Source organism: Borostomias antarcticus, assembly GCF_949987555.1.
Source record: "Borostomias antarcticus genome assembly, chromosome: 19".
In the NCBI taxonomy this organism is placed as follows: Eukaryota; Metazoa; Chordata; class Actinopteri; order Stomiiformes; family Stomiidae; genus Borostomias; species Borostomias antarcticus.
Genome location: NC_140252.1, coordinates 8,853,428 through 8,865,465, shown reverse-complemented (window position 1 = coordinate 8,865,465; position 12,038 = coordinate 8,853,428). Strand labels below are relative to the sequence as shown.

The 12,038-nt window shown below is 43.2% G+C and overlaps 2 protein-coding genes across 5 annotated transcripts in view; one reads left to right on the top strand and one right to left on the bottom strand.

The window, feature by feature from the left end:
* ddx1 (DEAD (Asp-Glu-Ala-Asp) box helicase 1) overlaps positions 1-9,408 on the bottom strand; it is a 34,294-nt gene extending 24,886 nt beyond the window's left edge. For both annotated transcript variants that reach the window (XM_084454167.1, XM_084454168.1), the window contains exons 1-10: positions 9,365-9,408; positions 9,193-9,244; positions 9,021-9,084; positions 8,908-8,937; positions 8,627-8,723; positions 5,423-5,470; positions 5,128-5,211; positions 3,106-3,189; positions 2,023-2,099; positions 1,705-1,777 (exon numbers count right to left, since the gene is read on the bottom strand). In XM_084454167.1, coding sequence (XP_084310293.1) covers positions 1,705-1,777; positions 2,023-2,099; positions 3,106-3,189; positions 5,128-5,211; positions 5,423-5,470; positions 8,627-8,723; positions 8,908-8,937; positions 9,021-9,084; positions 9,193-9,244; positions 9,365-9,380 — 625 coding nt within the window. In that variant the 5' untranslated portion in view covers positions 9,381-9,408. The remainder of the gene's footprint in view (positions 1-1,704; positions 1,778-2,022; positions 2,100-3,105; positions 3,190-5,127; positions 5,212-5,422; positions 5,471-8,626; positions 8,724-8,907; positions 8,938-9,020; positions 9,085-9,192; positions 9,245-9,364) is intronic.
* Positions 9,409-9,696: 288 nt separating this feature from the next.
* Positions 9,697-12,038, top strand: part of nbas (NBAS subunit of NRZ tethering complex) — a gene marked incomplete at its 5' end in the record, with an annotated part of 391,676 nt that continues 389,334 nt past the window's right edge. For all 3 annotated transcript variants that reach the window (XR_014630909.1, XR_014630910.1, XM_084453787.1), the window contains 4 exons: positions 9,697-9,789; positions 10,208-10,259; positions 10,423-10,459; positions 11,543-11,620. Coding sequence is in view for 1 of the 3 variants with exons in the window: in XM_084453787.1 (XP_084309913.1) it covers positions 9,697-9,789; positions 10,208-10,259; positions 10,423-10,459; positions 11,543-11,620 (260 nt within the window). The remainder of the gene's footprint in view (positions 9,790-10,207; positions 10,260-10,422; positions 10,460-11,542; positions 11,621-12,038) is intronic.

Here is a 12,038-nt window from a genome sequence, read left to right as displayed (position 1 = left end):
TGGAGGTCAGGGTAGAGGTGAGGGTGAAGGTCAGGGTAGGGGTGAGGGTAGAGGTCAGGGTGGAGGTGAGGGTAGAGGTGAGGGTGGAGGTGAGGGTGGAGGTCAGGTGGAGGTCAGGGTGGAGGTCAGGGTAGAGGTCAGGGTGGAGGTGAGGGTGGAGGTCAGGGTAGAGGTCAGGGTAGAGGTCAGGGTGGAGGTCAGGGTGGAGGTCAGGGTAGAGGCTCTAGAGCAGGGGTGTCAAACTCATTTTGCTTCAGGGGCCACATACAGCCCAATCTGATCTCAAGTGGGCCGGGCCAGTAAAATAATAGCAAAATAACCTAGAAATAACGTCAACTCCAAATCTTTACCTTTGTTTTTCAATATTTCAATATTATGCCTTAATTTATAATTTAGCCTATATATGTGCATTATAACTCACAGACCACAGTGGATCTACAAAGGCACAAAACATTTATTCACAGATAGGCCTATGGAACTGAAAAAATGGCATTTCACTTTGATTAAAACAACTTGTTTATTTTAATGTACAGTAGATACATTTTCACATCTGACCACCTGAACTGACTCACCACACTATGCACAAACTAAAGTGGGAGCTATGAAGAACGTTATCACCCTGCCTTGTAAATGTATTAAATTTGTACATTTCAAAAACCCATAAAAGTGATAGCAGTGCATGAGCAATAGAGTTACACCAGACCAAACTATTTTGTGCTGAAGCTGCTGACTGATATTATACTGCACAATGTTCATGGTCTTTAAATATTACATTACCACAGTAAATGTTATTTTTAACAGAACTGTATTCTTCAGAGTGCTCTCATCAATTGCAACCGAAAATGCAACAAATGACTTGACTTTGTGATTCATTTGGCTGTCCAAGTCTGCCGAGAGATCTGAAATTCTATCTGCGACAGTGTTCCTCGTTAGGCTAATGTTGGCAAAGGCCTGTCGCTTTTCAGGGCACACGATTTCTGCAGCCTTCAGCATGCATGTTTTCACGAACTCGCCCTCAGAAAATGGCTTGGATCCTAACGCTATCTCGTTAGCAATAAGGTAGCTAGCTTTCACCGCTGCATCACTGACCTCTCGGCTACGGGTAAAAACAGACTGCTGTTTCTTCAGACCCACTAACAATTCATTTATCTTCTCTATTCTCAGTTGTCCTCGCAAATGGTTGTATTTTTCACCATGATGAGTCTCATAGTGGCGTCGAATATTATATTCCTTGAGCACTGAAACTTGCTGATTACACACCAAGCACACAGGTTTCCCTTTCACTTCTGTGAATAAATAAGAATCAGTCCATTTTTCTTGGAAAACTCTGCACTCTGTGTCAACTTTTCTCCTTTTTGACAAAGACATTTTGGTTATGACTGTGCAACCGTGGGTAATTTTGACAACAAGAGCTTAATAGCGATAAGGCAAGATTGCCAGATGGCGCATTCTGGGCGCGTTGCTGTCACGTGCTGTTTATTTCCGGATCTCTCGTTATGTCAGTGCGACCTCTGCTGGACAAATTTGGAATATCTGTTCCTTTTTAAAAATGTTGGACGTCGTCTCGTGGGCCGGTTTGAACCATCTGGCGGGCCGGTTTTGGCCCGCGGGCCGTATGTTTGACACCCCTGCTCTAGAGGCTGTCATGTGATTTATGAAGCTCTGTTCATCGTCAGTCTCAAAGCACACATGCAGAACTTTTACCGTTCTTGGAGAATGACAGACTGCCGTTGTCCAGATCCAGGTAACACCCGATGGTGTCATGCATGGTAAATTCCTACAACACAAAAGCAATTTAATTAAGTGAAATTAATGACTCAAACGATCCAAACAAAGGTTGGATGTTGTTTAAAAATGAGACGCTAGATAGTGAATTATATGTTGTCATAGTAGCCTATGCGTAATGTATATGTTTTAACTGTACGCTGTCCCTTTTAAATAAATAAATTGAATTAATCCAGTAATCTGTCCTCGGAGGGTTAGGGTTAGGGTAGACGGTTAGTGTTGAAGGTTACCTCTTACCTCTCCATAGCTGTCAAACTGCTTGTTGTGGGACTTCTTTCCAGTCCCTCCAAACCCAAAGCCGTACTTATCAGTCCCTAAAAACACAATTCACATGACTCAGTTTCTCAGAATAGTCATTGATCGTGAGTTGATCACTGTTCTGTCAGAGGGTGGTGATGGGCTGCATCTCAATAGTCTAAAGGTGTTTCCTCTCTTCTGGGGCTGGTGTGAGGACAGGCCTGGGTGAATGAATTCATGTTCCGGGGGTTTTTCCTCCCCTACAGTCCATTTACAGTCAGTGTAGATAGTGGAGAAGTTCCCTGTTGCCATGGAGACATCAACAAACTAAGGTGGAGAGTACAGTGATTAAATGTCCCCAGTATCTGACTACAGCATAGAACCGTTCTACTAGACTGCCCTTTACTAGGTCACTATAGAACCGTTCTACTAGACTGCCCTTTACTAGGTCACTATAGAACCGTTCTACTAGACTGCCCTTCACTAGATCACTATAGAACCGTTCTACTAGACTGCCCTTTACTAGGTCACTATAGAACCGTTCTACTAGACTGCCCTTTACTAGGTCACTATAGAACCGTTCTACTAGACTGCCCTTTACTAGGTCACTATAGAACCGTTCTACTAGACTGCCCTTTACTAAGTCACTATAGAACCGTTCTATTAGACTGCCCTTTACTAGGTCACTATAGAACCGTTCTACTAGACTGCCCTTTACTAGGTCACTATAGAACCGTTCTACTAGACTGCCCTTTACTAGGTCACTATTGAACCGTTCTACTAGACTGCCCTTTACTAGGTCACTATAGAACCGTTCTACTAGACTGCCCTTTACTAAGTCACTATAGAACCGTTCTACTAGACTGCCCTTTACTAGGTCACTATAGAACCGTTCTACTAGACTGCCCTTTACTAGGTCACTATAGAACCGTTCTACTAGACTGCCCTTTACTAGATCACTATAGAACCGTTCTACTAGACTGCCCTTTACTAGATCACTATAGAACCGTTCTACTAGACTGTATTGGCTGTAGGTCACTCTAGTCCCGTTGTACTAGACGGTATTGGCTGTCTGGGACTGACCCAGGTCCAGGGCAGCCTGGCTGGAGGCCCAGCCCACCCGACACAGCCCCTGGTCGTGACAGGACACCTCGTAGTAGTACTTCCCTAGAGGGCAAGATGGGAGAGAGAACACAGAACTAAAAGTTAGGAGGCTTTGGTTCATCCATTGAAAAATATAAAATATACTGTCAACATTACCGTCATCATCATTTGTACAGAGACGGTTCTTAACTGACCTGAGAGCAGTCCTGGACAGAGACGGTTCTTAACTGACCTGAGAGCAGTCCTGGATAGAGATGGGCCGATCGATCGGTGGCCGATTCAAAACCGTCCGATTTGACTAAAATTAGCCCAATCTGCAACCGGCCGATCTGGCTTTAACTGGCCGGTTTCTGTGAGCCGATTCTATAGTTCTACAGTGGATTTGATGAAGACAAAATACAAGAGCTATGGTGAAGTGTATTTCCTGGAGGGAGTGATACAGTCCTGAGAAGTAACCGTTCGCACCGCACGTTGAGCGGAGAGCAGCAACGACAGCAGCAGCGCAGTTTTAGAGGTCAGTTTGGACCACTCCAGATTGTAGGCTATTGGCATACTGGCCAGTTATTTTTCCGCACATAGAATAGCCTACAGAAACGAACTATTATAGCCTACAACTACAGTAGCCTAATAGCCTACATTTGATTGTTGTTATATGCTATGTAAATTAGACATTAGGCCTATCATTGAAGAATAATAGGTAGCCTGCTGTTCTAAAGCCCAATTCAGTCCAAAGATTCACAACAATAGGCAATAATTCTAATCCTATTCTATTCTCGCTTATTGCATGTCATTATGCGCGTCATGCTTTTCCTTATAATGTTGACACTGTGCGTTGCAATAGACTAGACTTTGGTTACTGTTGTTTCCTTATGCTGTGCGTTATTGCTGGTATTCGCAAATAGAGGGGCGGCATAATTGTGTTTCACCTAGAGCGGCAGAAATGTACGCGCTGGGCCTGCCCCTCGTTTGTCTCAGGGAGAGACGCAGGAGCACAGGTGTGTTGATTACTAACGAGCCACCGGTGCGCCGCTGCGCTCTCAGCACGCGTGCTGAGGTGGAAGGACGCGCAGCGCGCACAGGCGAGCCGGGCGAATGACGCTCCTAGACGGGGAAGCACCTCAGGGTGGCCGAACCACAACAAGATGCACATGAAAACCTGCTGGTTTGAAAACACAACTAACGAAGATAAATATATTTTATTTTCATTAAACAGTTCAAGTGAGTAAAATGAGGCACTAACAGTCCTATACACAGTCATACACTCAACATTGTTAAAGGACAATGCTCGTTTTTAACAACCTGGACCTTTTTTACGACATATTATAAGACGTTTGACTCACTGAGTTCACTTTGGTGTAGTTCGGAGGCATGTAGAAGAAATTTAAAATCCAGCGCAATCCAGCGTGAGCCAGTATATCCATGTAATGGCGGCGGTCGGGGCACCGAGAATGCAGTTTCTAAAAATGTATTTTCGGCCGCTAAACGGTTGTTTTCATCAATCTGTCTTTATGAATCGCTAGTTGTGCTTACATAGAGCGTAGGCCTGTTGTGGTTTTTCACATGCCTCTGTAATATGATCTTTCGAAACGTCTTTCGAAACGAAATAGCTTCCTCACTTGCTCCAGCACGCATGCACACAGCTAGCTATTTCGTTTCGAAAGTCGTTTCGAAAGATCATATTATAAATTTCTTCTACATGCCTCCGAACTACACCAAAGTGATCTCGGTGAGTCAAACGTCTAATAATATGTCGTAAATAAGGTCCAGGTTGTCAAAAACGAGCATTGTCCTTTAACAGTCCTATACACAGTCATACAGTCTTGTGTTAACAGTCCTATACACAGTCATAGTGAGTGAGTGCTGTCAATTAATTACAATTTTTGAAAATCGGTATCGGACAAAATCGGTATGGATGAGTCTGCCCCCCCAAAAAAATCGGAAATCGGTATCGGCCAAAAAAGCCAATCGGCCCATCTCTAGTCCTGGACAGGCGGTTCTTACCCTTGCTGACTCCTTTGGTGGAGCGACAGCCGTGCCACTCTTTAAACTCCCTGCTCTGACAGCACAGCCCGTCTGGCCCAATAGCTGGAGAATGAAGGACAGGGAGAGACAGCAGAGGGGTGGAGGGGGGGGGGGGGGTGGGTGAGTGGATGGGTGGATAGATAGATAGATGGATGGACAGTAGGAGCATGAGCATTTAATGAGCATGTATTATCAAATAAATCTGCAGGTCCATCCATGTTTAATATGGACTGAACCTATGAAACCTCCCAGACATTTCATTTGTGACTCTTACCAAAAGCTGTGCTCCGGTCGTAGGGATTCATCTGCCATCTGTTGAGGACTGGGACCATAAAAAGACATACGTCAGCTGTCGCCAAGGGCAACACGCTTCATTGGTTGCCGGTGGCAAGTAAAATAACACGCAGCTGATCAACACAGTCACAACACAGGCGTGGAAATATGGATGATCATAACAGAACAGGCTCAGTGTCCATATTATCATAACAGAGCAGGCTCAGTGTCTATATGATCATAACAGAACAGGCTCAGTGTCTATATGATCACCTCAGTTTAAATTCAAGTGTTGAAAATATTAAGCACAACTAAACACACTTATTCTGGAATAATTATACATCACCAAGACAATCTCTGTCTACAGACTACATGGTTACAGCTTGGAAAATAATTTATTTACATGTTTAGATGTTTTAAGCGTTGGTTCAGGCTGTTTTAAGTGTTGGTTCAGGCTGTTTTAAGCGTTGGTTCAGGCTGTTTTAAGCGTTGGTTCAGGCTGTTTTAAGCGTTGGTTCAGGCTGTTTTAAGAGTTGGTTCAGGCTATTTTAAGCGTTGGTTCAGGTTGTTACACATCTGTCTCACCCACAGTCATTAGGGAGTTGGACAGGTCGTCACACAGCAGTTTGGTGCGTCACTCAATTTGAAACAAATAAAATATGACCAAATACCGCATCACAGCATGCACAATTTTAATTGATAAACATCTGTATATGAATATGCATGACCGTCAACTCCAAATGGAGCAATCATAGACAATTTGATTTCTGTGCCTCTAACAAAGTGTAGCGTGAGGCAGCCCCTCTATCCAGAGAATATATCAATGGCAATTCTGAATATCAGGTCCCTAGCTGGGAAAACGTTCCTCACAAGGAGGGAAAAAAGGAGGAGGGACGGTCACCATAGCTACGGATGCTCTGAGCTGCAGGAGCACTTCCTTTGATGATTTTACCTCTTTTGAATATCTTGCTGTAATTTTAAAACGCCAGCCTCCAGTTCTGATAGTAACTGTATAGACCACCCGAGCAATGTCCAGCCTTCTTAGCAGACTTCTCTGAACTCCTGTCCATTACCCACACAAACAATGATATTATCATCACAGGCGATTGTAATCTGCATGTTGATAATGAGGGTGATTTGAAGGTCAGGGACTTAATCAACCTCTTGAACTCAATGGACTTTAGTGGACACGTTACTGGACCCACTCACATCCCAGCCACACCCTTGACCTTGTGATCTCAAAGGGTCTCATGACTGTGGTGTCTACTATCAGTGACCTTGCTGTTTCTGACCACTCTTGTATTTTTTTTACGGCACTGATACTCAAAGTTGAGATGAGCACAGTGCTTGGTTAAGAAATGCTTCCTGAACTCTGCAGCAGCTGATAACTTTGCAATAATGATGAACACAAAGAGTAACAACCCCTGAAGTGGGCCGTTCACAGGTACATAGTGAGCTATTTTTAATGCCCTCGACTCTGTCGCCCTTAAGAAATTGAAAAAGGCCGAACAAAAAGCTCCATGGAGAAATGAGGGGATAAATCAACTCAAGAGAACATGTAGAAGAGCTGAGCGCACATGGAGGAAGACAAAGCTACAGGTTCAACATGATATCCTTAAAGAACATCTCTATGCCTTTAATACGGCTATAAGAAATGCTAGGGGAGATCATTTCGTAAAATTGATCTCCAGAAATCATAACAATCCCAGGGTGCTTTTTTCAACAGTTGACAGCCTCATAAACCCTACACACCTGTCAACATGCTCTCTACTTCCAAATGTGAGGAATTTGTAGCATATTTAAGACCGATTTACAACCTCCCATTTTTAGGTAAAATTCTAGAAAAAATTGTATTCAAACAGTTAAATAAGACACCTTTTTAACACTGCTTTTACTACACAGTTTTACTTGTTTTAATATCTTGGTGTTCTTAATTTGCATTCTGTTTTAGTTTTTATTCTATTTTACTATTTGAATTTTTAATGCTTTTACTTTTGTTTCTTTTAAATCTGTTTTCACTGTGTTTGTATGATTTATGTTTTTATCCGTCTCCTTTTATGTGAAGCACTATGTGCTACATTGATTTGTATGAATGCCGCTATAGAAATAAAATGACATTGACATAAGAATTTGTGCATCTTACTTTCAGCTTTCCATTTTACTTCATAAATGAAACATGTTTCAGCTGCAATTATAGTGTTTCCTATACCATCAATCACGCAGAGAATAATAACCAATAAGGTTGCTTGATTTCTTAAAACCACACCTCTGATGTCCCACAAACAAAGCTTGTCCCGCGTTGTGTTCATAGATTAGACATTAGTTTGAAGAAATGTGTTCTTAAAACATACAGAAAACCGGCCTGCAGGATGCTAAACCATAATGTACCATAAGAAAACAAGCTGTACGATACTCTACACATCAGTTTACAGCAGCACCGACACAAAAAGCTAGGAAGCAACGTTACAGTAGGTGCTTGATGTACATAAGCCCGTAGTAGTTAGCAGATCATTCTCACAGGCTTATTTTCTCAGAATGGATGCCTCTATTTGATTGTCTCCCTGATGAAGGCTGGTTGCTGAAACTTTTGCTGAGTTTTGTTTAGGTCCATCATGACCGTACCGCCTCAATAAAAGTATTTTATATTTTTGACAGAGTGCCTTGGAGTTTATTTTTTTATATCTCTAATGGATGCCATTAGTCTACAGTTAGTCTCCAAGATTTTGTTCTTATGAATTTCAATCAGGAGTTTGTGAGGTGTCTGTGCCTTCCGCATACATCGCCTCACACACGTATGTTGTCACCTGCTCCGTCCGAAATCCTAATCTCATGGATATATCCTTGTGTAAAATAGTTCAGGCTTTCTGTAGAACTCTCTTAGACAAAGTAGTGAAATTTGGCAAATAACACAGCAATATTGTCAGGAATCCGAGAGAATCATCAGGCATGTGCTGTTCAGTGGACATTATAAACATGCTCCAAAGCTTGTGGGACATAGCAACAGTAACTAGGGGGGAGGAGCTTGCCGCCTGAACAGGAATGGTCTATTATCATCAGCAGCTGTTGGCAGCTCATGATGTGGGAGTAGACGACACGTCCTCATCTTCCCTCCTCCTGGTTTCCTCCCTTCCCCTCCTCTATCAGCGAGGGAGGTGAAGGGAGTAGAGAATGAGGAAGAAGGGAGGAGCACCGGTGTTTCTCCTACCTGCTCCTCCTGTCTTCACAGCACTCCTCCCCTTCCTCCCCTCCTGCTGGTCCTTCAGGGTCTCATAGACGACCTGGATCACTGGGATACTAAACGCCTGGATCGGATGGGAGGGAATCATGAACACAGTCAACGCATTATCCCCATTTGAATCATCTTAAATCTTCCTTAAAACCACTGATCTGATATGAGTAGATGTGCAAAAGCTGGAGGACTTTCACCCATCCAGTCGCTTTTAGATGAAGGATTGCCTCAAGGAGGCTGAGGAGAGAAGCACTTACCCCCGTTTTACCGCTCCCCGTTTCAGCAGCCTGCAGAAAGATGGCACAATTCAGATGGTCTATATTCGACATCACTATGATCAATAAATATACTTCATATTAATCATTCTTACCATGAGGACATCTCCACCTCCGAGAATCAGCGGAATGGACTCTGCCTGGATGTCGGTGGGGAGACTGGAAGTATAATCACAGAAAGCAAGTGAGAGATAGTGAAACTTCAACAGTAACGTTGGTATAATTTGATAACATGTTGTGAATGATAGCTAACGTTAGCTAGCTTACAGCCAGTCCATCTCCTCCACTGCCTGAGCGATTTCCGGCATAACACCCATTTCTGTGGAGCAAATGGAAGTTTTGAGCACACTAGCAATGCAGAGCGTGTATTGAATATACATTTGGTATTGTAAGCACAAAACGTGTCATGATAGTAAAATGTTATAAAATGGTAGCCTACCAGAAAACGCTGCCATCACTGCTCCCTTCAGATCAACCGGATGGAACGTGGACGAAATTTTTGAGAGATCGCAACAATGTCAACGGTCCGGCCGGGTACCCGTCCAGACGATATTAGTTCCTGAATTTCAATATCGTTCAGTATCAACTTGTTCAGGTGTTTCCCCTTTAATATATTGGAATGATAGAAACGTGACACATTATTTGTTAAGAACTGCATTTTAAAATACAACGCTATATGCTTTGATAATCAACAACTCTTTACTCTGGCAAACGCGTTTTATGTCATTGCCTTTTTTTAACCATAGGGAACACCGTACTTTGACAGATACCATGGCTGACGACAGCAACATTGAAGGCGACGAGGAGAACATTTTGTATGATTTACTTATTAATACCGAATGGCCACCCGAGACCGACACTCAGGTTTGTCCAAGTGTTACTAGTCGTTGTTTTCACTCTGCTTGAGAGAACGGACAAGTAACGCTGAAGTAGGTTCTGTGCACCCTCCTGGAAGTTAGCTAATCAACGTTACCCTGCCCAGCTTGACACCAAGCCACGTCGCACAACTAGCACGCTGCTGTGTATTACCTGACTTTATCTACTGGCGTTTTGATACGGTCCTCTTGAGTTGAAGCTAGTCTTTTCATTTGGTAGCTAGCTACCTGCACATACACAACCTCCGCAATAGCTCAACACTATTGTGACTAACGTTCTGCCATGGCCGAGGCACTACTTTCCTGAGTAGTATGCAGTCCATGCATACACATTGTCAGTTGGTCCTACATGTTTACTAAAAAGTGTATATGGTAAATATTAATTTGCAACTTTCTGACATTTGCAGCTGCGAGGCAGCAAGGAGCACAGCACATCTGTTATTGCCAAAGCAGTGACGGGTAAGATAGATCACTGTACTACTGTAATAGTTGCTCATATATTGTATTCAACTTATAGTCATGGCCTATTCATGTTCTTAGCTGACTTTACATTCAGGCCACCATGAGGAGGATTTAGTTAAATATGTCTGATGTGTAGCCTCACTGTGATCACTTTTCACAGGACCATTCAGGTTCATTCTGCACTATCTGTGGTACAGGTAAGCGCATCATTTCAGTCCGGTACGTCATTATGAACAGCCGTTCAGAGGGTGCTCTCAGGCTTGTGGTCCCACGATGGACAGTATCGGGACGCGACCCCACCACCTCAGAGACATTTCTTACAGTAGTTGCAGCAGCATGACTCACTAATCCTCGTTTTTATCCTATATTTAACCAGAAAACAATCAAATTGAGACACATCCCTTTTACACGTGAGCCCTGGCAAAGAAGGCAGCATACACATTTTCAGACATATGATACAAAAACAACAATAACAACAAAACAACATTACTTCAGGGATTCAGACTGGCTAACATGCCTCCACCATTACTGGCCAACAATGTCACATGCACACACACACACACACACACACACACACACACACACACACACACACACACACACACACACACACACACACACACACACACAAAAGCACTATGCACTGTATCCAGTATTATTTATTTATTTATTCTAAGCATTATATCTTACTCTGTAAATGTCATGTTTATTGTGCAGTAGATACAGTACAGTATGTATTCTCTGTCTGGTCTCTGTTGTGTTGTATCATGTGTTATATTATATCTTCCACACCACAAAAGAAGATCCTAGCTGGAAAATAAAGTAATTTGAATTAAATTGGATTGGACAAAAAAACAGTGCAAAAAAGAACTTCTAAAGAAAAGGCTTCCTAAGCAGGTGCTAGTTGGGCCTCCTGTAGCCAGCTAGGGAACATGAATAATCCAGTTTAATACTGAAGAGCTGTACTGGCTTTGCTTGTCTCACAGTCTCCACCCTATGTGGGCCAGGGAGACCTTAGAAGGTGGTTGAACCTGGTCCATTTTGTACCTGTGAGTTTACCTACAGTATTCTGGGACGAGCTTAGCTGTAGTGTATTGTCTTATATATGTTGATAATAGCCTGGGCCATGTGTTCCTTCATGGGATCTTTAGTGTAAACATAGCTAGTGTTCCTGTTGGATTCCTCCCTGTAGACCGAGTAATTTAAAGCTTCCATTGCCAGGCTGATCTAGTTGTGGACATATCTGCTGTGCTGTGTGTTTTGTCTGACTCATGTGGCAGGCCCTCCCACTCCTCTCTGCCGCCTGGTCTGGTCCGATTGGCCAGCAAACAGATCAACTGGCAGCTGGTGCTGGCAAGGTACTGTACACTCACCCTAATAATCAGTGTCTGCTTCTTTTTCTTTGCTTTTTCTTCCTGGGTCTGTCCAAGTGAACAGACTTTCATCCAGTCATATAATTACACTCATAAAGCAAACAGACCGGCCAGAGAATCAGCTTTTAATTGTCTGTTGATTCACCATGTGAGACCATGTGAAGCATGGATACTGATGCTGGTGTTCAGAACGTCTACATGCCTGATCCCTACATTCATTTCCTCTGTCTCTCTCCCTCCACCATGTCCTCTCTTTCTCTCCCCATGGTTCTCTCCCTCTCTTTTACTCTCATGTCTTTTCCCCTCTCCCTCCCTCTCTTTCTCTCACTCTCTCTCTTTGCCTCTCTCTCTTCCTCCTCGCTGTCCCTCTCTATCCTTTCTCTCTATTTCTCTCTTTCCCTCT